This window comes from Colossoma macropomum, unplaced genomic scaffold (assembly GCF_904425465.1).
Source record: "Colossoma macropomum unplaced genomic scaffold, Colossoma_macropomum, whole genome shotgun sequence".
NCBI classification, from domain to species: domain Eukaryota; kingdom Metazoa; phylum Chordata; class Actinopteri; order Characiformes; family Serrasalmidae; genus Colossoma; species Colossoma macropomum.
Window position 1 is genome coordinate 24,977,787 of NW_023494792.1, and position 24,959 is coordinate 25,002,745.

General features: G+C 38.7%; 1 protein-coding gene across 3 annotated transcripts in view; it reads left to right on the plus strand.

The window, feature by feature from the left end:
• The first annotated feature begins 260 nt into the window (after positions 1-260).
• apaf1 (apoptotic peptidase activating factor 1) overlaps positions 261-24,959 on the plus strand; it is a 52,538-nt gene continuing 27,839 nt past the window's right edge. The window contains exons 1-22 of one of the 3 annotated variants that reach the window (XM_036576702.1): positions 261-408; positions 1,438-1,595; positions 2,025-2,214; positions 3,795-3,992; positions 5,045-5,234; positions 7,310-7,422; positions 8,709-8,840; positions 10,415-10,653; positions 11,145-11,312; positions 12,234-12,365; positions 12,938-13,051; positions 14,273-14,457; positions 15,298-15,424; positions 15,511-15,636; positions 15,893-16,033; positions 17,780-17,905; positions 17,992-18,144; positions 18,560-18,688; positions 19,360-19,485; positions 20,287-20,406; positions 21,620-21,745; positions 23,632-23,748. In XM_036576702.1, coding sequence (XP_036432595.1) covers positions 1,458-1,595; positions 2,025-2,214; positions 3,795-3,992; positions 5,045-5,234; positions 7,310-7,422; positions 8,709-8,840; positions 10,415-10,653; positions 11,145-11,312; positions 12,234-12,365; positions 12,938-13,051; positions 14,273-14,457; positions 15,298-15,424; positions 15,511-15,636; positions 15,893-16,033; positions 17,780-17,905; positions 17,992-18,144; positions 18,560-18,688; positions 19,360-19,485; positions 20,287-20,406; positions 21,620-21,745; positions 23,632-23,748 — 3,090 coding nt within the window. In that variant the 5' untranslated portion in view covers positions 261-408; positions 1,438-1,457. Of the gene's footprint in view, positions 410-1,437; positions 1,596-2,024; positions 2,215-3,794; positions 3,993-5,044; positions 5,235-7,309; positions 7,423-8,708; positions 8,841-10,414; positions 10,654-11,144; positions 11,313-12,233; positions 12,366-12,937; positions 13,052-14,272; positions 14,458-15,297; positions 15,425-15,510; positions 15,637-15,892; positions 16,034-17,779; positions 17,906-17,991; positions 18,145-18,559; positions 18,689-19,359; positions 19,486-20,286; positions 20,407-21,619; positions 21,746-23,631; positions 23,749-24,959 lie in introns of all 3 variants that reach the window. The other 2 variants (XM_036576701.1, XM_036576700.1) reach the window with 2 other exon arrangements.

Consider the following 24,959-nt stretch of genomic DNA (forward strand, 5'->3'; position numbering starts at 1 on the left):
TCTGTACGTTATATATGGAAATATACAAATATATACAGGAGTCTATTCCATCATCATAATTTAATAGACAGAGTAACAGAGTACATCAATAGAATATGAATATATAAACACGTGTTTGCCTTAAAAATCACTGTAAATTACGCCAATGAAACGCCCGTCTCCAGTTTGTCTCTGCCTAGTTACTGAATGTGTGACTTCATCCAGTCACGTGATCACGGGGCGCGTTTCTATTGGCCGTTGCGGCACCGGGGAAGTTGTTTTTGTTAAGAACGAGGAAACCTCAGTGTCAGAAAGTAGGTGTGGGCTAGCGAACTAGCGGCAAATGTGATTAAAATAACTTTAAATTAAATCTAAACAAGCAAACGCGGTCTTCAATACAACTTCCATGTTGCAGGAAAACTGAAATTGGTGAGAACATCGCTTTTGTTTTTCCCTGTCGTGTAGTTAAATGGTCAGTGTTGTTGGTGCCTGTTAGTGTAACGTTAGTGTAGCTACTTCTCAGAGATATGAGTCACAGTTATCGCTATCAAATTCAGTTTCACTTGCGACTTTAACACTGAAATACGGGGAGTTGAACGTGTTGAACGAGTCCACGGTACTGCAGTTCTGTAACTGAAAAAACTGAAAAAATGCTTCTTGAATGACTTATTTTTGGTTCTTTATTGTAACAATTATATAAAGGAGCCTACTCAAAGATCATGATGTAATATACAGAGCAATAGAGTACATTAATACAATACATAGTCCATAATTTAACATACACCTTCAAACCTTATTGCTTAACACCTTATAAGTATTCCCAAGAGGCTGCTATAACACGACGACTAGTTGTGAGTCTCTGCCTCATTCATCAGTGGACAGTTTCTGACCACAGGACTATTGTTGCCCAGATATTACTTGGGAACGATTGTGGATCGTTCTCAACAGGTGACACTGACATGGTGGTAGCATGGTACACAGTGGAATGAGTATATATACACGTTCTGGGACCACAGTTGTACTGAGAACGTGTGCTACGGTGACCCTTAATATCTAACGTTAATGTACTATAACACAGTTAGAATGCACTGGCCACAGTTAGTCAGCCTAGCTATGTGAGTGTACAGTTAGAAAATGTTGGCATATGCTGTACATTTTATATTGTTCAAGATAAGATCAAACACATATGTTACTCAAAGACTTCAGGAAGCTGTGGTATGTGTCTGTGGCTTGTTTCAGGTTCACATTCTTTCCCAGTAATGCAGCAATTGTAATCAACTTTCGTTTGTTCTCTGTTTCATCTTTCAACAAGACCTGTCCCCAAGTTTAACATGCCCTTTAAAGTACCTTTAGTGACAGGTAGAGATAATCCTAGGTTATTATTCACAGACCATCTTTGATTGTGACACCTAAATAACCTGAAATGGCTCTGCTTGTCCATCTTTGTTGTGATCGTAGGGGACGTTGTGTGTGTGGAGATGGAGGCGCGGGCTCGCAGCTGTTTGCTGCGCTCCAGAGCTACTCTGGAGCAGGATATAAAGGCCTCCTACCTCATGGACCACATGATCAGTGACGGGGTCCTGACAGGGGACGAGGAGGAGAGGGTACTCAGCAAGGTCTGCCAGCTGGACACAGATACGGGTTAAACATAAACACCAACTGCCAGTCAAAGGTTACAGTACTGGTTCTTGAAACTGTCAATGATTTCCAAAGATTTAGGCACAATTTCATGTTTCTTCTAATAATGTATTTTGCATGTTAGATTTTCTGAAAATACTTCAGAAATATTCAGAAAATAAACCCTTCAATTAAGTGTATTAAACTTTTGACTGGTAGTGTATAATAGACTGGTAGTGTATAACAGTAAATATATATATATATATATATATATATTTTAGAATATGCCATTTTGTCTTATCAGAATGGCTAATCACAGGCTTTTATAGTAAACAGGTAGAGGAAGCTCTGAGGAAGCTTAGTTGTACAAACATGTAAGGCTGTTTATGGCCCTGTACACGTTTCTGCTTTTCTTCCTCTCTCTCCAGCCCACCAGAAGGGAACAGGCAGCGGCACTACTAGAGGTCCTCCTGAGGAAAGACAACAGAGCCTACATCTCCTTCTACAATGCCCTTATCAGAGAGAGCTATGGAGACCTGGCCAGTCTGCTTCACAATGACCTGCCACAGCTTAGCCCTGAGGGTGAAAAGAGCTACTCCAATGGAATCTCTCCCACTGGTAAACTCCAGATGTCTGCTGCTTCTTTCATATTAAAACAGCAGTATTAATTTGACTATTGAATGCTTCAGTAGTATATATTCACTGTTTAGCTTGTCACTCCACCTTGCTGATGTACAATTAGACACTGTAGCTTGTATATTGTCAGGTAGTTTGTGTTAGTCAGGGGTGGACAGTATAAAGTACACTTACTCAAGTACTGTACTTAGGTACATTTCTTTGAGTGTCTACTTTACTTGAGTCATTTTTTTTGGAAACTTGGACTTTTTGAGATTGTTCTCCACTGCATTTCTATGAAGGTTCTTGTTACACATTGCTATGAAGCATTGCTTTGAAGTCAGCAGACAAATTTTCTTATCTAAAATGCGTTAGGCCATATTGTGTTTGTCACAGGATAAAAAACAATCACTATAAACTACTACTAAGCTGTCAATCAAGTTCGAAGTGTATAATTTTGACCAGTTGAACTTGCCGGTTGTAATGATGGCTACTACTACAGCAGATAACTTTGATAACGATAAAGATAAGATTTCTTTACCAGAGCACCCATTTCATGTTTGAAATAAAGAAAGATTCATATCGTTTTTTAATTATGTTTGCTCTAGGCATTTAAATAGTAATCATTTCAAACAAAGTTGTCTGTAGTGCTTGTAGTAGTTGCAGTTTTTATGCTATGGTTGTTCAAGTGACTTTTTATGGATTTTTATGGATTTGCCCACCAAGTTGTTATAATGGGCCCAGTGTACTGTTGCTCACTACTCGCTTATACAATCATATCATATCATCAGAGGCAGACCACAACCGTTGCTGTTAACACAGCATGTGAACGTTTATAGGAACCAGTTAGCTTGGAAACCAGTTGGGACATAACACTGGGTCCTGTGTGAATCCACTGTTTATGCATACTAATTTTTAGGCTTTTTTTTTTAGCATTTTATTGTACAGGTTCTACAAGCAATGTATTCAGTAGATTGTTTCAGAGTCATTAGGTTCTGTAAATGCATTGTGGCAACAATATAACAATGCATTGACAAAAAATGTACTTTTGAGTGCTTAGGTGTTTTAAAAACCAAGTACTCCAGTGCTCTCACGCATCAAGTAGCATATTCATAACCATCTCATGTTGATAACGTTTTATAAGGGACCTTTTAGAGGCATTAAACACTTCAGACACCTCGTTCCTATCGCCACCACAAAAATTCAGATTCTGTTTTTCTCTACAACAAAGCAATTCACATCACACTACTCTGAATAACTTTGTTTACATTTTGAAAAAAATGGCAAAATTCTCCTTTAAATGAACTTTCATTTCATTTCATTTTTCATTTCACTTAGAATGAATTTTAACTCAATAAATGACTCTACAAAGTTTGAGTATGCTTTAGTTACTAAGGAATATGCTGATGTGCCAACATTTATGAAGATGCTCTTTCTAACTAAGGAGGGCAACAAACATTTAACCCTTTCCTTTAGTGAATTAGCATCCCATACAGTAGCTTTAAAATGAAAAAAAAATGTTTGCTAGGGTATTATTATTTGCTGAGGTTATATCTGATGTCTCTGTGCTCTAATAATTTCAGTGCATGCTATTCTGAGTGAAGGCGGTGTGCCCCAGAGGCCTGTGGTTTTCGTGAACCGCCCTACTCTGCTTAACAAGGTCCAGGAGAAGCTGTACAAGCTTCAGAACGTGGTGGGCTGGGTCACTGTGTTTGGCATGGCTGGTTCAGGGAAGTCTGTGCTGGCTGCGGAGGCAGTGAGAGACCACGCTTTAATCAAAGGTATGGTGTAGAATTTAAGACAATAAATAGCATATGTACTATATAACTATATAAATATGTGATGTTTCTTTAGCCACTGAAATATTACATCAAATGTTATCACATCTAATAAACTGCCTCCTGGACTGGAAAACCCAAATGAGGAAATTATATTTTAAAAAAAAGGTATTGTTACTTAATGCAGACAGACAAATTAAAACATGTTTTAATGGAGTGCTCACTTTACTTTTGTCACTGTAAATCAGATATAGAATTGATAAAGTATCACAATGTTACAGCCTTTTATCATGATACTGCACCAAAACATAAACAAACTGTACAAAAAATATACAAACCATCATGAGATTTCCAATTAATTTATAAAGTTTTTAATTATGAACATGCACTACTAGTATCATTATATACCAGTTTTTTAAACTTTATATGTAGCCTTTGTTTAACCAAAAACCACCACTATGTTAATGGTTCTTTCCACTGATGCTCCTAAAGTATTTGCAGTGCCTCGTGTTACCCACTACTTAGTACTCCCCCAATCACACTATACCACCAAACACAAGTTTCCTCTTCCACTAATAGCAGTTTTACAGTAAACACTTTTGAAACTTGTAAGACATTCAAGTAACTTTTTTTATTTAGTTTGTTGCAGCTTTATGTTGATAATTATCATCACATGATTTATGATCCTTCAGAAAAAAATTCAGGTTAAAGCCTCACTTTGCATAATGTGGAAGGAAATGGAAGATACAGTCAAATGCAAAAGTTTGAACACCTATGGTCAAGTTACATGTTTTGTTGATTTTCTAAGTAGAAATAAGTTACACATCCTCTACAGAGGACCCACTTCTGCACATTTTAATGCACACTTACTGTTCATTTACCGAATTTAACATACCTGACGCAGGTTGTTGTTTAGTTTTGTTTAGTCCCTACTGTAATTCATATAATATCAGTGAAGAGATGTTAACTAATTAATTCATTGAAGGATATGTATATTTATAGGCTTGGTAGTAATGGATCTCTCTCTCTCCCGTGTCTCTCTTTCATGTCTGAAGAGTGCTTTCCTGATGGCGTTCATTGGCTGTCTGTGGGGCAGTGTGAGAGAGCAGATCTGCTGGTGAGAATGCAGTCTCTGTGTTTTAGGTTGGAGCAGAGGCAAATTTCAGATTCGCCCCTGAGGCCCCCCAGTTCTGTCGAGGAGGCCAAAGAGCGCCTGCGCTTCCTCATGCTCCGCGGGTTTCCCAGGTAATCCAGACACCACTCACATCGAACATTATGAACGAAAGATCAGAAACTCTGAGCATCTTAGAGTAAGAGAACCTTACTAGAGTTTCTAATGGAAAGAAAAGAAAAGTAAATTAAGGTGTAATAACAAAGTCATGAGTATGTGATAAAGTGAAGTGTGATTAGGATTGAACAAACAAACAAACATAAAAGTTAAGTTGAAGGTTGAAAAAGAAAGAACAATAAAAAATACACTGAGATGGTGAAAACAGAAAACAATTTAACCGATAAGAAAGAAGCACTGATAGACAACTCCCTCTGCTATTTTTTATTTTGTTTTGATTTAATTAAGAATTTTCCAAGTCATACCATGATTACCCAGTTCCTCTAAAGGCAAGTCATAGAAGAAGTTAAATAAATTAAACACTCAGCCTACTGATGTGCATAATCCGGCAGTGACGATGTATCCATTATTGAAAGAACTTAAGTTGAAGAAACTAGTATGTGGCACAGGCTGCAGAAATTTTAAATGCTGAGGTGGAACCTACATTACACTCTTAAAAACCATGGTTCCTCAAGGTTCTTCAGTAAAGACAATAGTACTATAAAGAACCATGAACACTCAAAGAATATTTACATGCTTTACTAGTGTACTTTGCATTGTGAAAAGATTCTTCAGATTGATGGAGAATGTGTTGTATATGGTTTGATATAGAACCTTTTTAAAAACGGACCACCAAAGAGTGTTCTCCTATTGTTACAATGTCAAGCTTGTAACAATAGAAGAGCCCCTTTATTTCAGAGCTCTGAACTCTCATGGCAAAAAACAACAGTTTATCAGCTCTGCCCTATGGGTAGAGCTGGGCGATATGGCCAAAAATGTTGTCACGATAAACAAAATTCATATCGTTCGATATCGATACATACCGCGATAAATGTCAAATCATTATTTCTTTCAAGTTTGAAGGCTGATTTCTGCTCCTGGGTGGTTAACTGCTGTTTTAAACTATCCTTTATGGTCGGAACACAACAAACACTCAAACAGTGGAACATTTCACAGATCTGTCATGGGAGAGTGGGAGAAAGTGTGTGGTGAGCTGTTTTTACCAGCTGGAAAAGCATGGCTATTTTGTAATAGTCATAATTTAAGAAAGAAAACAGATTATTTTAGCTGGTGCCGAGCGCTCGGCTACCCCGCTACAAACGACATCACAGTATTCAGACAGCAGAAGCGACGACTGGATATTCAATTGTAGTAGTTTAAGTGGTGAACCGCAAAATATCAACACCAGACAAACGGAGTCCTCCTTTTAGGTACGTTTAAACTGAAAGCAGTGCTTTTGTGTCGTGTTTGATCTACAGTATCATCAGTTCTCTGTGTTGTGCCGGAGCGCCGGAGCGCTGCTTCAAGTTAGCCAGCTAGCCTGGAAAGCTAGCGCTCTCCCGCTCTCCAATGCCTCACAGCTTCCTCAGTTTACTTTCGTTTAAATCAGGGCTGTAATTTACATGAACCCACTTCTCTCTTTCACTTTCATTGCTTGGGAATGCACTAATACTAAATTATGACTGTCCGAGCGCTGCAACAGCGCTGTAGTTGTGAGGATTGTGATTGTGATTTAACGCTGCTAAAGCTTGTTAGGATGTACAGAAAGAGGTGAGTTCGCTGTAGGTCAGTACAGTTACACCACTGACCTCGTCACTCACACTCGGTCACAGGAGAACAGATTGTCGGTCGCTCCGCTCAAACAGGGAATGTAAAACTCTGTGTTTCAGCCGTTGCTAAAGACTCATCTTACTCGTGTCCCCCTCCCTCTCTAATCATGTAGAAAAACTCGGAAGTGCGCCCTCTCCTGGCGACCGCACAGTAATGTCGCTTTCCTTGCAGTAGAAAATGCCACCAAGGCTTTCGCTGAACGTGGAAGTGTGAGAATGGTGTATTATATCGAACATTTATCGAACATGTCGTATCGCTCTATCGAGGAAAAGTTATATCACGATGATTATCGTTATCGTTTTATCGCCCAGCCCTACCTACGGGGCTAAAGTTCGTTTAGCCTCATTCCTTTTTGCTAACCATGTTTCTTCTTGTGTCCCAGGGCTCTCCTGATTCTGGATGATGTGTGGGACAGCTACACTCTCAGGGCTTTTGATATCCAGTGTCGAGTCCTCTTGACCACTCGTAACCGGAGTCTGACTGACTGTGTGAGTGGTAGGTATCTGTCTAGCTATTGCCTGTGGGCTGACTGAATCAGTGAAGCTAGTTTAGAGGCCTAGGTAAAACCTATTGTCCACTCTTTCCATTTAATGTTGTGATTTTTCATTGATGACGTAACATGTTTTTTAATATGTAAAGATTGTGATTTTACAAAGGCAGAATATTTTTATTTTTATTTTTTGTCACAAACTAGCATTTTGAACAAGCAAACATATGAACAGGAAAAAAAATGGACACTTCAGTCATCCTTTATTGTTACTCTGACAAATCAATAACAAGCCCTTTAGAAAGCCCTTAGTGATCAGGGGCCATATTATAGAAGCTTCTTAACTCTCGAATCTTAGCCATGACAACTTCACTTGGGACAGAAGCTATTACAAAACAACTGTTCATGAGTTCATAATCTTATCCTAACTCCAGATAACGTTATTACAGAAACATCCTAACTAGAGTAAGTTTCCTAAATTCTGTCCTAACTTCAAGACAACCCCAGAGCAGTCTAAACTGTTTTAACTGTCTGTTTCTATTGTTTTATGCTGTGACAGGTGCCATTCACTATATGCTATTTCACTGTAACTAGCATAATTTTTAAAAGCCTCAGGCACTGTAGACACGATCTCCACCAGCCCCTCATATAATCTTTATGTGTTAATGTTGATGAAAACTCATCAGGTAAAATATTACAGTGATGGTGGTGAATAATGAGGAGACAGAGCTGAAAGTGTGTCTGTTTATTAGGTTGAACAAGGTTAGCGCGGTTGGCTAAAGCGTTTGGGAAACTGAAACGGAAACTGTGGAGCGGCGACACTGATAAACAGTACAAAGCGCTGTCACAATATTCTTAACTCTTAGTTTATTGCGCTTTAGTTTTGTTTGACCTTTTATACATCAGTAATGGTAGCTAACATTAGCTGTCTTGATTATTTTGATATCTTGTTTACATTTCAGCTGTGGGCGTATCATCGGTTGCTCGGTAACAGACAGTTAATTGTCGACTTCAATGAAGTAGTTTAAGACTTCCTAACTTGAGATAGGATGCTGTAAGATAAGATTCCTAAATTAAGTTAAGATTTCCTTCTGTAATACACATTTGCAAAAAATCTTATGTTGACCTGTCAGATCTTAGGTTAAGACGAAAAGATATTGATGTGAGTATAGGGTTAAAATATATCCTGTTCTCCTAGTTTTATAGAGTAGCACTACAGGTTACAGAGCAGATATTCTTCTTTTTAATTTGAGGATGTAGCTTTAATTGTGTGTGCATGTGTGTGTGTTTGCAGGTCAGAGGTTCAGTGTGCCTGTTGAGAGTGGTCTGGATGAAGAGAAAGCTTTGGAAATTCTTGCACTATATGTAAACCAGAAGCTTCACAATCTTCCAGAACAGGCCCGCAGCATTGTAAAAGAATGCAAAGGTACCACATCAAAATAAATGTATAAAGCCCTCATACATAGTGATACAGTAATGACTCCATGATTTTTCAGAATGCTTTTTCAGTGCAGTATTCAAAAAAGGAGCCCTATTTCAACTACAGCAGTGTTATCTGTTTCATCTCAACATATTGTATATTCATTGTTAAACATACAGTTAGATGCTTGCATCACAGCTTTTCCTTTCCAAGGCAAAAGCAGTATATTCCTGACTTTAGCCAAGAAGTCCAGAGATGGAGTGCATCTCTGCAATGTTTGCAATACCTTGGACCCATGCACACTGTGCTTTTAAAGCAGATAAGAGGGACAAATTTGGTTGGATGTTGAGGATGAGAGGGGATAATTTGATTGGATATTGAGAATAAGAGGGGTTCGTTTGATTGGATATTGAGAATGAGAGGGGATCATTTGATTGGATATTGAGAATGAGAAGGGTTTGTTTGATTGGATACTGAGAATGAAAGGGGATCATTTGGATATTGTTGTAAGCATGCTTGATTTTTAAAGGGGATGAGAGAAGTTTATTATCCCTACAGCTGCTGTACTCTGCGCCAGATTAGTGCCTACACTGACTGACACGAAATGACAATTGTCCATTTTATCAGCTCCACTTACTATAGAGGTTCTACAATTACAGACTATATATCTGTTTCTCTGCATACTTTGTTAGCCCCCTTTTACCCTGTTCTTCAGTGGTCAGGACCCCCATGGACCCTTACAGAGCACTATTTGGATAGTGGATCATTCTCAGCACTGCAGTAACACTGACGTGGGGGTGGTGTGTTAGTGTGTGTTGCGCTGGTCTGAGTGGATTAGACACAGCAGTGCTGGAGGAGTTTTTGAACACTGTGTCCACTCACTGTCCACTCTACTAGACTCTCCTACCTTGTCAGTCCACCTTGTAGATGTAAAGTCAGAGACAACAGCTCATCTGCTGCTGCACAGTTTGTGTTGGTCATCCTCTAGTCCTTCATCAGTGGTCGCAGGACACTGCCCACAGGACGCTGTTGGCTCGATATTTTTGGTTGGTGGACTATTCTCAGTCCAGCAGTGACACTGAGGTGTTTAAAAACTCCAGCAGCACTGCTGTATCTGATCCACTCAGACCAGCGCAACACACACTAACACATCACCACCACGTCAGTGTTACTGCAGTGCTGAGAATGATCCACCACCCAAAAGGTGCCTGCTCTGTGAGGGTCCATGGGGGTCCTGACCATTGAAGAACAGGGTAAAAGGGGGCTAACAGAGTATGCAGAGAAACAGATGGACTACAGTCTGTAACTGTAGAACTACAAAGTGCACCTATAAAACAAGTGGAGCTGATAAAATGGACAATGAGCATAGAAACAAGGAGGTGGTCAAAATGTTATGCCTGATCGGTTTATATCCAATGTATTGTTTAGCCCAAATATTGTTGATAATCAAAGACAGGCTTTTAGGGCATTTTTGCACCAGACACATCAAGCTGGCTAATATTAATATAGCTAACAAGAATTGAAAGCCAAAACTATTCAAAATCTAGTGAAAGATACATTTGTTTGTTTTCTTGTCACAGGCTCTCCTCTGGTGGTATCTTTGATTGGTGCACTGTTAAGAGAGTTTCCTGAGCGCTGGGGCTACTACCTGCGGCAGCTGCAGAAGAAGCAGTTCCAGCGGATACGCAAGTCTTCCTCATATGACTACGAAGCTCTGGATCAGGCCATGGATGCCAGTCTGCAGGTCCTGAAAGAAGAACACCGCGAACTCTACAAAGACCTGAGTGTACTAGAGAAAGACGTCAAAGTGCCTGCCAAGGTCAGCCAGCGGGGCAGAATCCATTCTGCTCAGTTCTTTGCTCCTTTGTTCTCGTTAGAGGAGATCTTTTTTTAGCCAAAAGAACAAAATGACCCTCTTCTTTGAGGAGCAGCGAAGAGTGAAAGACATTGCGCTATAAACATCAGCCCAGTCTCTGAGTAAAATGCAGTGATTAAAGGAATCAAAAGGATTTTAGTTAAATGAGTTTGCAGTTAACCAACACAGCACAATATGTTTATTGCCATCTAATTTAGAACCAAACATGTTTTTTCTAAAGTTGGTTTGCATTGCCCTAATTCTAATGTACAGGAAAAGCTTTCACATTCTTTGTTGATAACAGTTCTTTACATTCACCTGTTTTTAATTATTTACAAATTCCTAGTTTGACACAGCTGATAAAGTTCAGGAGCATCTGTTTGTGAAAATCGGGGGGGAAAAGCAGCTCTGTGAATGTATGTGCTCATGGTTGGCTGTGTCTCCTGTGTCTGCAGGTGCTGTCTGTGCTGTGGGGCAAAGAGCTGGAGGACGTGGAGGATGTCCTGCAGGAGTTTGTGAATAAGTCTCTGCTGTTTCGGGACTGTAACCAGCGGCCGTATCTCTACTACCTCCACGACTTACAGCTCGACTTCCTCACCGAGCAAAACCGCAGTCAGCTAGCAGTGAGTGTCGTGCACTATCATACTCTTTGGGCCTTTAGAATAATGCTTATTGGTTTGGAATTAAAGTTTTTGATGATAATAGTTAAAAACAGTATGTTTGCGAATTATTGTATAAAATAATAATTCTAATGTGTAACTCTTGTACAATTTTACAGATTTCAAACAAAGTAGCAGAGAGTTATGAGGCTGTAAAAATGTACAGAGCTGCAGATGAATATCAAATGACTGAGAAAGCTGTATAGCATCAGGAATGAAGGTTGTAGTCATTTCAAATGCAGTGGTCGAATTCAGGGTCAAATGACAAAACTTCATTGTAAACAAATAATTCCAATTGTTTTGTTTATTTAATAACTTAAAAACACTTTAAAAAAATCAAACAAACAATCTCAAAATATTTTGGTGTTCTCAGTCATCTACAATAATGCATAATGCACTACTGCATGATTCATAATTCGTTATGTTGTAGGAATTAAATAAGTTAAATTATACATATTTACTTAAGTTATAATAAATAATTCCAATTTGAGAGTCTCATATGCTGAGTCATTTTGATACCTTTTCCAATATCATACTGTTGTTTTTCTGTCGTTATTGAGGCTATTCCTCTATTCAGATTTGTATGCTTTAATTATTTGCATCCAGTTAGTATAAATTAGCGTTAAACTCGTCAGTAGAGGAGCATATCAGAGTGCGGTGTGAAAGCGAGATGTGCTGCAGGCATTTTGTTCTCATTGCGTGGAATGACAAGCAGCTGTGTTGAACTGCTGTGTCATTTTGCTTTAGAGATCACCTTGCGACTTAATGTGTATTTGAAAAGCACTCGCTTCATTGCACAGGATTTTGAACAGGGAGAAATGTTTCCTGACAATCCATCTGCTTAATGGTAGCCTAAGTTCTCTTTGTTACTTAAATTTCCCACAGGAGCTGCACAGTAAAGTGATCCGGCAGTATCAGCAGGCGTACAGCAAAAGTCTACCCACTTCGGCGGATGTGGCGTCCTTATACTGGTACAGATTTCTTCCACATCACATGGCCCGAGCCGGTCTGTCCAAGGTAACTTTTAGAATGCCTTCTAAATGCCCATCAAAGCTGTGGGCATATGTTGCTCTTGAATGTTTTGGAATATTGTTAGATTTTCACTGTTACTTTTCAGTTAAGGAAGGAAATTACAGTATCTGTTATGGTTTTTCAAGCAACAGATGTTTTCTGCTTCACTCAGTTTCATGTTTGTCTTTGGTCTGAAGTAGCATTTGCCTAAATAATGATTTGACATTTTCCATCCCCAAACTATTGTTAAAAGCACATATTGAAAATCTAGTTGAAAGGTTTGAGTACTGATATCACAAAAGGATAAAATGTGTGGGGTTGGCATTATTCATGAAATATCCCTTTGGTTAATTGTTGCTGCAGTTTTAGTGGAGAAATGACACAGTCACAAACATGCGCACTAGTGATTAAAACCTTTTTGGAAAGCTGAGTGTCTTCAAGCTTTTGACCAATGTTTTTATGTTGCACAGTTAAGCAAATGCATGGCAAGTCATTATGTCAACAAGTTAGTAGGTAATTATCTCTGTGAAGCTTTTTCTCTACTTCTCCCTTTGAATCTCTCCCTCCTCTCCTCTCAGGAGCTATATTCTCTGATGTTTTCACTGGACTGGGTGAAAAATAAGGCTCAGATAATGGGATCTGCCCACTTAATCAATGACTACGTGGAGTATGGTGCAATTCTCGACCAAGAGGTATACAGCTTCTAAATGTGTGCTGTTCTTATGTAGCACTGATTTTTGATGTAATGAAATGGTGCACCCTCAACAAAAAAAAATTAGTATGACTTCATTTTAAAGCCCCAGGGAACCTAAATCTGTTAATCAAATGTGTTGATTAACCTTGGTCTTGTGGGCACATAAGATATTATTGTCCAAAGTGTGTCCTTTTTCAATGACCACTAAATGGCTGATTGTTGTTGCTAAAATTCCCCTGTTTCAGTGTAAATTTGGTGGTTCTAATCTTGGGCAGCTTTAACAAAACTGTGGTCTCCTACAGTCTTTTTCTCTCTGTTTGAGTCAGAGAATCTCACCAACAGAAAGCTAACCTAGCAGACAGAACAGCTGGCAAACTAGCTCCTTTGTCTGTCTATCAACTGTCTGTCTGTCATGTCTAGCAGTAAAATGAATAAGAACTTTACCATCGCTAAAATGTTGCCATGTAAAAGCCGACTATCGTGTTAATGAGTCATGGACACAGTGGTAGTAGGTTGTAGCACGACCTGCACTTGTAAAGCTCATTTCGTTCATTTCTCCTCGCTCGCTGTTGTGTTTACTTCTACTTCAGTAGTGTAGCAGGCTGAGAGTGTTAATCATGTGTGTTCATCAGGATATTAGGACCACACCCACACAGTTCTCAGACAGGTCTGATAAGAGATTTTTAAGCTGTTTTTTCGTTTTCAGTTCACAGTTTGCTAGATTTTAATACAACACTCAATTTTAGTATCATACAAATATTTTAAATGTTTTTCACTGTGTTCTATGAAAGAGTTGAGCCTCAAAGAATGATAATTTGTTTTTCAGCCTGCATGGAGGAAAGATATATGTACACATATTTGCTCATATTAAAAATATATACGCAACATATGTGCAATATTATAAGTTTTAAAATATATGTGCTGAATTGTACTATTTAAATGTATGCCAATATATACACATATGTCATCATATTAACATATATTATAAACATATGTAGGTGAAATATATAAAATAGCATTCATTTTTAATATTCACTTGTATGCCAAACATACAGTATATGGAAATTTATAACTTTTTGAAGAATGTATGGAAAAATGTTTCCTTTGCATGCAAGGCTTTTCTGAAAAAAATGGACAAAGGAGGGGAGCCTGAGTTTGCTGGCAGCCTGAGGTGTGCATTTTAAGATTAAGACAGTTCTTTCTGTGCTCCACTCTCTAGAACAGTGAAGTGAGGCTACAGTTTCAGGAGTTTCTGTCACTGAACGGTCATCAGCTGGAGCAGAGGCCCTTCCCTGATGTGGTGCAGCTGGCCCTCTCTCAGCCCCACGGCTCGGAAGTGTATAGGCAGGCCTTACTGCAGGCGAAGGAAAGGGCTAACAGGGGGCAGCTCTACCTGGAATGGGTGTATGTTGTTTAATGCTCATTCTGTCATATTCTCTCCCAGATGAGTTAGCACTAAGTCTCATTAAACATGACATATGTACTAGTAGAGCAAGAACAGCAGTTGGAGGCATTCATACCTATTAGGGGTTTAAAAACCTTTAGTGTATCGTGATGTGTTAAACCGAAGGTGCTGATTCAACTGCATCACCCTTTGGTAGTTTAGAATCTATTATAAACAATTCTTATATATTTAAAAATAGTGCATTTATGCTTTGGCCAAAATAAAATGATCATTTTCAATTTCAAATTTTCAATTTTCAAACATAAACTCCAAAAAGCTTGTTTTTTTTGTCTATACTCTGCTGTTTAAATACTTCGTCTAGTCACATTTGTATATTCCATGTATTTTTAAAGAATTGTAATCAAGCAGAATCACTTTAAGCCCAGAGATTTACACTCCTGACACTTACATAATTGTAACGAGCAGGTTTAATATACTGTGTATATTTTATGGACACTGTACCAAAAAAAAACAACAAAACAAAAAAAAAAATCTCCCTTTTTTTTTTCGATTTTTGTGTTTTTCTACAGCATTTGAACACAGTAGTTGCCTTTTACGTTGAATATTTCATGATGAATGGATTGATAGAAATGCTCCAAAATTACTTGAAGTAATCCCTCATTGTCTTATATTGAAAGTATTTTGCCTTCTCCTGTAAAGTTCTAACATTTTGGAAATTCCTACAGTGACAATAAGCTTGTTAGATTTGGAAGGTGAATTGGATTATAAACTTTGTGTTTATTCATTTGCATGTTCTTTATTAATGTCATTTATTATTGTGTTGGGTTTGTTGGCTGCAGGAACAAGAGTAATCTGGAGAGTCTGTCACGACTGGTGCTCCACCCTCACCAGAACTCTGTATACTACGCGTGCTTTTCTAGAGACGGGAGCAAGATTGCCTCCTGTGGGGCTAGCAAAACACTACGGGTGATGATTTGACTTTTTGTTTTGTATTTATTTGTTTAACATTGCAATAACTGACTTATTTATTTATGACTGTCTTACTGCTGTAGGTGTTTAAGAGTACCTCTGGAGAGAAGCTCCAGGAGATCCTGGCTCATGATGATGAGGTTCTGTGTTGTGCCTTTTCCCCTGATGACCGTCACATAGCAACCTGCTCCAGTGACAGAAAGGTTAAGGTCAGTCTGCCCCCAAGGCTCTTCGTCTGTCTTTTTATATGCTTCTGTGTCTAATAATGTCCCTTTTTTCTTGCTCCATCTGTCTGTGTACCCATCTGTCTTTTTCTCTCTGTGAAAAGAGAAAAAATCTGTTTCCGTTCTTTCCATCTGTGTCTTTAGATTATATATTGCAATATGTAGTAGTTGAAAGTGATATGTTATCAATTAATGAAGAAATATGCACGTGTCTCCCGTGTGGTTTATGTGTGTTGTGTAGGTATGGAATGTAGAAAAAGGCACTCTGTTGCGTGTGTTTGAGGATGAGCATGAAGAGCAGATCAACCATTGCCAGTTCACTAACACAAACCGCCGCGTCTTGCTGGCGACCTGCTCCAATGACAAAATCATCAACACCAAGGTGAGAAAGACTGATGATCCTTTTACTGTGTTTTGTCCAAAGACCCTACAGCAGGTTCATTAATCTTGAAAGAATTACAGCCTGACAGTGTTGAGTGTTGAGGATCATATTGGTACCACAGTTAATGGTAAATCATCCACCCAGGCAGCAGACGAAGATTTCTTATGTTGTGTTTACATGTTAGCAGTAGACTGTTGACTGCAAATCAATATTACATTGTATTCAATGGATCAGCAACAGAAAATTCTGCCACTGTCAGCGACAATGGCTGTATACCGCAGCGGTCAGAGGCTTTGTCATTTTGTCAAGATGTCAGAATTCCTTTTTGTGTGGCTTTTGTGGTTGACCACAGCAATGGAATAAACTGAATGTTGATTTTTTTCACACATCCATTCCAAACACATCCAGTATTATAGAACCAAAAGAGTACAGAGCATTCTCCTGCTTTTTTCCACCCTAAAGGGCACGTATCCTATTAATATTCTGACTTATTATTATGTCAGCTTAGAACATGTGTGGGGTTTTATGCACTTTATTTCTTTGACTCAAACAGGTTGTACATGTAAAATGGTACATTTTGAAACTTTAATAATGCTTATATGTTACTTCAAACTTTTTCTTTCAAAAAAAGCAAGAGAAATACAGTTTTCCATGATATGGGCCCTTTAAATAAGCAGTCAACAGTGCTAAAGCTTTACTTTGATAGTCATCTGTTTTCATTTGTGATGCTGTCACTATGGCAGTGTTTGCATGGCTGCATGCTGCTGTTAGTAGCATACCGCTATTAGACATGCGACAACGCCAACATGTAAACACAGCATTAGCGTGTGTGTTAGGCCTTTATACAGTGCTGGGTTTAGTGCACTTCTTGGGATGAGGCCCATAAGTAGCTGCAACAGTTAGTCAACAAAGACGAATAGTCTTGGCCAAAAGTCGATGCACCGTTCACTCAGAAACAAAAGAGGTTTCTAATGGTCTTTGATGTTCACATAATATATGTGGATATTCTGACAAATTGCGATGTACTACAGTATGAATGATACACTGTAGTACTGAAGGATAGCAGTGAGTGAGAGGAAGCAACAGAAGGGCAGTTAATCAAATATTCATTAAATAAGTTGATTATTAAACTAATTATTCATTTTAGCTCTGCTTGTAAGAAAGGGTAACTTCTCACTTGGAGGTTAAGGCCAGTAAAACACTGTCAAAACTAGACATCTGGACGTATCCTATCAGAGTATGGTGGGCGTTTTGTAAATCAATTATAAATTCTAGGGGCTGATTTTGTTAGCGGGTGATAAAGTTCTGTTTGAGAACTTTTATTTATCAGATGTATTTAATATACCTGAGCCAAATCTGTGTAGGCAGTTTTAATCCAACAAAAATAGAAAATTTAATTGAATCTTAACCTCAGCAGTGAAAACTGTGTCTAGAATGTAAGCTTCAGTCATTTTGAACTTTGAATTTTGTGTATTGTTGCACCCCAACTCTCTGTGAGTTCAGCAGACAAACTACAGTCAGTAAGGCCAGCCTCAAGAGTGCTAAGAGAGAACCTGTTTATAGCTCCACAAGTTGTGGCTGGATATTGCCAATACCAAAGCAGTTGATTAGAACTATCTTCCTCAAATGTAGCCAATGTTCTCAAAATGTTTGAGACATATTTCTCCCTCCATAATACCTGCCTCCTTCTCAACTACATCCACCTTTACCTTTGTCTCCTCTCTGTCTCCATCTCTTCACCTGAAGCTGTGGAACCTTAACAAGCCAACCTCTCAGAACACCATGTTCGGACACATGGAACCAGTGAATCACTGTTGCTTCTCGCCAGATGACACTTACCTTGCCACTTCATCCAATGATGGCACTCTGAAGGTGTGGCTTAATGAACATACATCTTCCTGTTGGTGTTCATCCATCCTGGTTTGGGTTCTTATGCTGGCTTTATGTGTGTCTCTCAGCTTTTTGAAGTGCAGTCTGCAAACGAGTGGAAGTCTATCGACATCAACAGTTTCTTTCCAGAGAATGATGATGAAACAAGTGTTATGGTGAAGTGCAGCACATGGTCAGCAGACGGCACTCACATCTTCTGTGCTGCGAAGAATACTGTTTTTGTAAGTGGCCATTCATATGTAGGTAGATATATATTACATACATCTTTTCAAAGGAAGTTATGTGTGTATTTGGTGAAATACAAGGGTGTGTGGCAGTGCATATAGGTTATTCTCACAAATTATAGGAATATCTTTTTATCTGCAAGATGGTTACAACATTCAGATATTTATGGGCATGGTTTGAGGCTGTTTTGTGAGAATGACCCATGTGCTTGTTTCAAATTCTATTCCTGTTCTTAGCTATATAAACCATAAACCTCTATTTTAAATGTTTGCAAATTTTGGTTGAAGCTAAAATTGTACTAGAACACTTGCAGAAAATGCTGTGAATGAAGGTTGGCAACTGAAAAATACATGTTTAACTGCAGTTTTATTTGGTCTTCGTGTGTTTATAACTACCTGGGGATTGGCCTAGATGTTTGATGTAGAAACACAGGACATGCTGCTGGAGATCCGAACGAGTCGTCTGAGCACGGTGCAGTACTGCCAGGCCTGCCCTAACAGCCAGCTGTTAGCCCTAGCGCTGTCCCACTACACTGTGGAGGTAAGCTGACCTGCAGCGTCCATATACTCCCTCTCCACAGCTAGGATCAGTTGCAGTTAAAATCAAATAATGGTTTGATAAGTCTGTGTGGGAGTTTCAGTTGAAAACTCATTGTCAGCACTTTTCATATATACTCTCAGAGCTATGAAAACTTACTAAAGCCACTAAAACTGCAGCTTAAATCACTAACACAGCAGTGTAGCCATGATTTAAAGGGAATATTCTGCATAATTATTTAGTTATTTATAATTAAATAGTTAAGAGTTTTACAATAAGCTTTTGGCCTAAATACATTCATGATAGAGAGCTACATGTAGGGAGAAAACGTAAGGCAGGATAGTCCTTAAAGAATTTTGGGGATTTATCACTATTTTACCAATATCAATATTGCAAATAAGAACTCAAAGGCATGTGTAGGCTCATTGGTAATTTGGGATAGTAAATGAAATAGCTGTATTTCATTGTAGACAGCTCTGGTACCTACCATTGCGTAGAAAGCAGAGTTGCTAAGTTTCTCTACAATTAATCATTTCACATCAGAGCACTCAATCATGGAAGATTATAAGAATATAGAAAGAGATTATCAGAATATACACCCATCTACCTAAAGCACTGAGGTGTGTGTGTGTGTGTGTGTGTGTGTGTGTCTGTGTGTGTGTGTTGGTTTTCAGCTGTGGGACTTTGAGGCTAATAAGAAGATGGCTGAATGCAGTGGTCACCTGAGCTGGGTTCCCTGTGTGCAGTTTTCTCCTAATGGCTCCCTCCTCCTGTCCTCCTCTGATGATCAGACCATCAGAGTAAGCATTCTTGCAAGCTGTTACTCTACTGTCTCATACTGAATTTTACTCTTAAGTACTGTTTGAATGGGAATAGTTTGATGGTGGGATATTCATTATTTATTACTCATTACATTTATTTTCATCACATCTGAATCTACCATGTCAGTCATTTTTACAGAATGTGTTTTTCAACTGTAACATCAGTAGATTCCAGCGACCTTTACCAGTTATAAATCTTAAAATAGAATTTCCTTTAGAAATTTCCATAGGTACTTATTACTCATGCTTGTTACAAGAGCTATGATAAAACAAGTCTTTTTCAAGTACAGATACACTATATAAACAAAAGTATTGGGACACACTTCCTAATTATGTAGTACAGGTGTTTCAGCCACACCCATAGCCAACAGCTGGATAAAATTAAACACATAGCCTTGCAGTCTTGATAGACAGGCAGTAGAATGGGTCGCACTGATGTGCTCAGTGATAGTGTACCTTCAGGTAGAACTTAATTAATTAAAATTAATTAAAATGAAATGAAAACATTATTAAACAACAAAACACAATTTCCTTCATTGTAATTTGCATTAAATCATTCAAATATTTAAAGTTTAATTAGAACACCTAACCAAAAGTAAAGATTATTCATTTTTTAGCATGGAAATTCATTTTCAAACTAATTAAAATGGTTTTAAAATAGTAAGCAAGACATTATGAACCATCCATACATATTTGAAATCTAATCCATGTTTGACTGTACCTACTAAGTAAAACCATGTTCTGTCCATTAATTTACATGTGTGTGTGTTTTTTTCGTAGCTGTGGGAGACGGAGCGTGTGCACACATCTTCAGCTGTGGCTCTGAAGAGGGACTTTGATGTTGTTTTCAATCAGGATGACATCACAGTGGTGGCAGCCGACAGCAAGAATAGGTTACAGGTATATGCCATAAACAAGAGACATGTGAGTTGTGTCTCAATATCAAGTGTGCTCCTGTACTCACTGCTTCCTGCACAGGTAGGTAGGATTTTATCCAAACTGAGCCTTATAAAGAGCCCCATAAAACAGTTTATTGAGATGCTCAAGTTGGAGAGCGATTAGAGCACTAATTGTTCCTGCCCCCTGCCCACAACCAATATGTACATTTAGCCATCAAAGTGTTTACAGGCTTGTTCAGCGTTTTCTGTTTGTGAAGATGATTGAATAAGTAGTTAAGTAGCAAAATATAGGCACCAGTAGTTCCTTACAATTCTAGCCAGATAAGCAGAAATACCCCACATAGCTGGGACAGTTATTTAGCTAATGCTATTTATCTAGTTACATTCGACAGCAAGATCACAATAGTCTTAGCAGTCTATTGGCTATCTGGTCATTTGAAATAATAGCTTAAGATAATAATCTAAAGCTAATCTATGAAACAGAAACTCTAAAATGACCATTGACATAACTAATCAATTGATACCATACAAAGGAGGTTGACTTTGCTGCTTGTTACATCACTTTCATACACTGTCTAGAATGATATGTCCAGCTAAAGTTTAGCTATTTAATTGGATTGTGTAATTTTCTTGTTAATTAAAGCTAAATATGATGTTACCTTAAACTTTGATCAGATTAATCTTAGATGAATAAAATGCCTCGTTTAAAGAGACACCTTACATGTCTACATCGTTGGGAAACATGCCAATTCTCCTCTTACAGAAGTCTCTGAGGTGAAATTTTCTTGTTTAAATGTTGATGAAATATCTTGAAGGTGGAAGTAAATTTTGAAAGATGACAGGTGCTTTGGAGTGAATATTTGGGGGCAGACAGTTTGATTGATTTTTTTCACTAAGCACAAACTGTGAATTCTGTCAAACTGGTGAGGCTGAGGGATGCAATGCTGAGCTACAAAACATTACATAACAGGACAAAGCATATTATATGTTAGATTTAGGCCGGAATGCCCCTTTAAAGAAATCTAAGAATTGAAACAGCCTTGAAGACAGCTTGCTAGGTATTGGGACACAGCCATGGACACACTCATACCTGCAGTAGTTTTTCTCAATGAACTTGATTATTGAGCTGCACCTTTAATTAATTTGTGGTGAGATTACAGTCTTTTCCACGTTCTCCTTCCAGTATTTAAATGTATTTACTGTTTGTGTGTCAGGTGCGTTCCGGGCTGACGGGTGCACTGGTGTTTGAGTCTGTGAAGCAGAAATCGAGGATTCGCTGCACGTGTATTTGCAGGCAGGCTCAAGCTGTGGCTCTGGGGATGGAGGACGGCGCGCTACAGGTAACACACCTTGTCTCTGGACTGCCATATGCGCTGTGCTGCCTCAGAGGGATGCTGCTTTATTTCTGACTGCCTGAGAGCCTCCATATGCCCATGTGTTGGTAAAAATACCTCTCACCTTGCTTGAGGATGTCACTTTCCACTTTCTGTAATGGGATCTGATGGGGCTGTTGACCTTCTGCACCTATTCCATATCTCTCTATCTCACTGTTTCTGTCTCTCACTGACGTGCACACTTTCTAGTTTGCTCTCTCTCTCTCATTCTCTCTGTCTCTCTCTGTGTTTTTCTCTCTCTCTCTCTCTGCTTGAGGCGAGTTATGCCATGCTGTAGTGGTTGTGACCTGTGTGACGAGTCGAGGGAAAACCCAGCAGTAGCTCCTGCTGCCAGATGGACCAGGTTTTTCCCTGCTGGAGCTGCTCCTCCTCTTCACATTTATTAAAGGCCCTTTAGCCTCAGCCAACAGCAGCATTTCTTCATTTTAATTACGCCTCTCTATCTCTGCCTCAGCGTCAGCCCCTTTCCTGCCACAACACTCTCTCCTCTTTCCAGGCAGAGACAGGTGGAGGGAAAGATAGGCAATGATGGAGAGAGTTGGACAGAAGTTGATGTTGTGTCAGAGTTGAACATATGTTGACTTTCAGGTACAGGTGTGAAGTTCGGGACAAATGTTGTGGCACCTTAAACTCATCCATCATGGCAGGATTAGTTGCTGTTGGCTGTAATGACTGTGATGATTTTCAAACCATGTGTTTACTGTGACAGAGGTGAAAAATACTCACTGATACATACACACTCACATTCAGCAGGGTAAATATTCTCCGCAAGGGGGTGCTGTTAGTTCTCGAGTAGCTTTTGGTGCTACCAAAGATTAAGAATAGTGGACACTGTAGCTGCATTCCAATAGCTAGGCTGCAGCTGAGAACGGTGAGTCCTCAGTAGGACTGTCCTGTGAAGGCTCCTTGTTTGTACATACATAATTCAAAACATCTTACAAGGATGCTTCATCAGATCATCAGAAATTAGTTGGCACACAAAATTTAATGGAGAAACTATTGTTAATGATGTGAATGTGAATGATAGTAAACTAGTAAGCAAAGTGTTGATGTGAATGATGCAATGTGGCAGGCAGAAAATTTCTGGCTTTAAAACTGTTTAACTCACCAAATTCTCATGCACCTGCATTCATTTTTCACTCTCTTTAACACATAGAACTAAAGCAATAGTGTACTGTATATTTTACTGTATCCTTATTGGCCTTTTTTTAACAATGTGTAGTTGCTGGTTCCATCTGCCAGCATTTCTCTTGAATTTTCATGGGGTCAGAGGCAGGACTGTGGGCAACGGAAGACTGTTAAGGATACACCAGTAGTGTCCTTGAAAACTGTCAGAATGTAGGCTACTTTTCTCAGCTGCATGTGAAAGACACTTCTGATTGGAGCAGCCTTGGATGACGAAGCAGTCTAGAAATGCAGCCCTCCTGGCCTGCAGCCTAGCTTTTGAAACTCAGCTCGTATGTCCTTCTTTTACTAATATCGAGTGCTTGAATGAAAAAATGAAATAGTGTATTGTTGCAAATATTGCTTGCAGATTTTTGCATTGCACAAAGCATAGCAGTATAAGTATCGTCATCCCAGTAAGAAAATGAACCACATGTTGTTTCTGCTGGCTTGTGTCCGTGCATGCAGTGCCTTCTGACGCCAGCAGAGGGAAGCTTATCCACACAGACTGTAAAACTAGAAAGCTTTTCAGCAGGAGTTAGAAACCTTTGTCCTATTTGTGGCCTTGCATGGCTTCATTTTTTGGTATTTGAAATGTGTAGCGTAGTGATATTACTTGACAGTGCTGAAAGAAATGTGAAGCCGTGTGTGTTTATACTCCATCGCAGGCAGGAAAAATGAGTGCTAGGCAGGTCCTGAGGAGGATCGGTTGGAAAGCTCTGCAGCTGCTAAACCTTCAGCAGACATCAGTGCTGGCACTAGGGTTAGAGCTAGGCACAGTGCAGGTACAGTAGGATGTGTTAGTGTCTGTCTGCATGTGTGTATGTGTGTTTATTACACAGGTGAGAAGCTAAAGAGCTGAACAGATTGTTAAATAATAGTCTGAGCTTCAATAACTTGGTTCAGATAAATACACTCTATGGATACAGTGAAAGTGTATTCATTTATCTTCACTACCAACTGAGGTGTTCTGAGAGAATAGCATGCAGGAACAAGTGAAGACTGGCAGTAGCAGTCAAGAATTTGGACACATTTACTTGTTGAAAGATTGTCTTTATTTTTGCTGTTTTTCACATTTTAGGATGACGTTTGTGTCAGAAATAGCTTTCTACCATATATATAGGCCTCGGAGAATTACGAAATGTTATCTTTATATTGCTATATAAAGAATTGCAGTTAACATTTTCAAGGTCTTTGTTATTCATTATATGTAGCTATGGAAGTACACTTCTAAACTGGCCATATTGGCTGATTAGCTATCTTGCTTCCTAGCCATCGATACTTGGTAGCTCCCAAATGATGGCAGAAACAGCTACCCACTAAAGGTGTTATTAACAAACATCAAATAAACAAATGTTACTCACTGCTGCCCTGTAAAGGTGCTATAAATAGACATTATTCACTGCTGCCCTCTAAGTGTGTTATTAACAAACATCGAATAAACAAATATTATTCACTGCCCCTAATAAAAGGTGTTCTTAAGAACATGAAATAAACAAACATTACTCATTACATGCTGCCCTCTGGAGGTGTTATAGCATCAAGTTAGAAGTTAGAACTTTTGTTGTTTTCTTAAGATCCATGATGTGTGTAAAATAATTGCAGTCAGCTTAAATAATTGCAAACAGTTCAAATAATTGCGATCAGGTGTTTATGCAATGATTGTGACCAACCTACATACAGTCGTACACAAAGGTTTTAAAACCCCTGATCAAATTACACATTTTGTTGATTTTTGAAGTGAAAATAAGTTAACACATCCTGTGCAGAGAACACAAATATGACACTTTTCTGCAAATTTAGATGCACAATTTCTGTTTATTTGTGGATTTTAATTCATCAGAAAAAAATGAGATATAAAAAGTGCCATAACTTTTGCACAGGCCTCATTTTATGTTTTCTTCTTCTTGTCTTAGAAAACAAATCTAAGTATAACTGGTTTAATATTATTGAAAACAGTGATTCCAAACTCTTGAATGGTAGTGTACATTTTTAT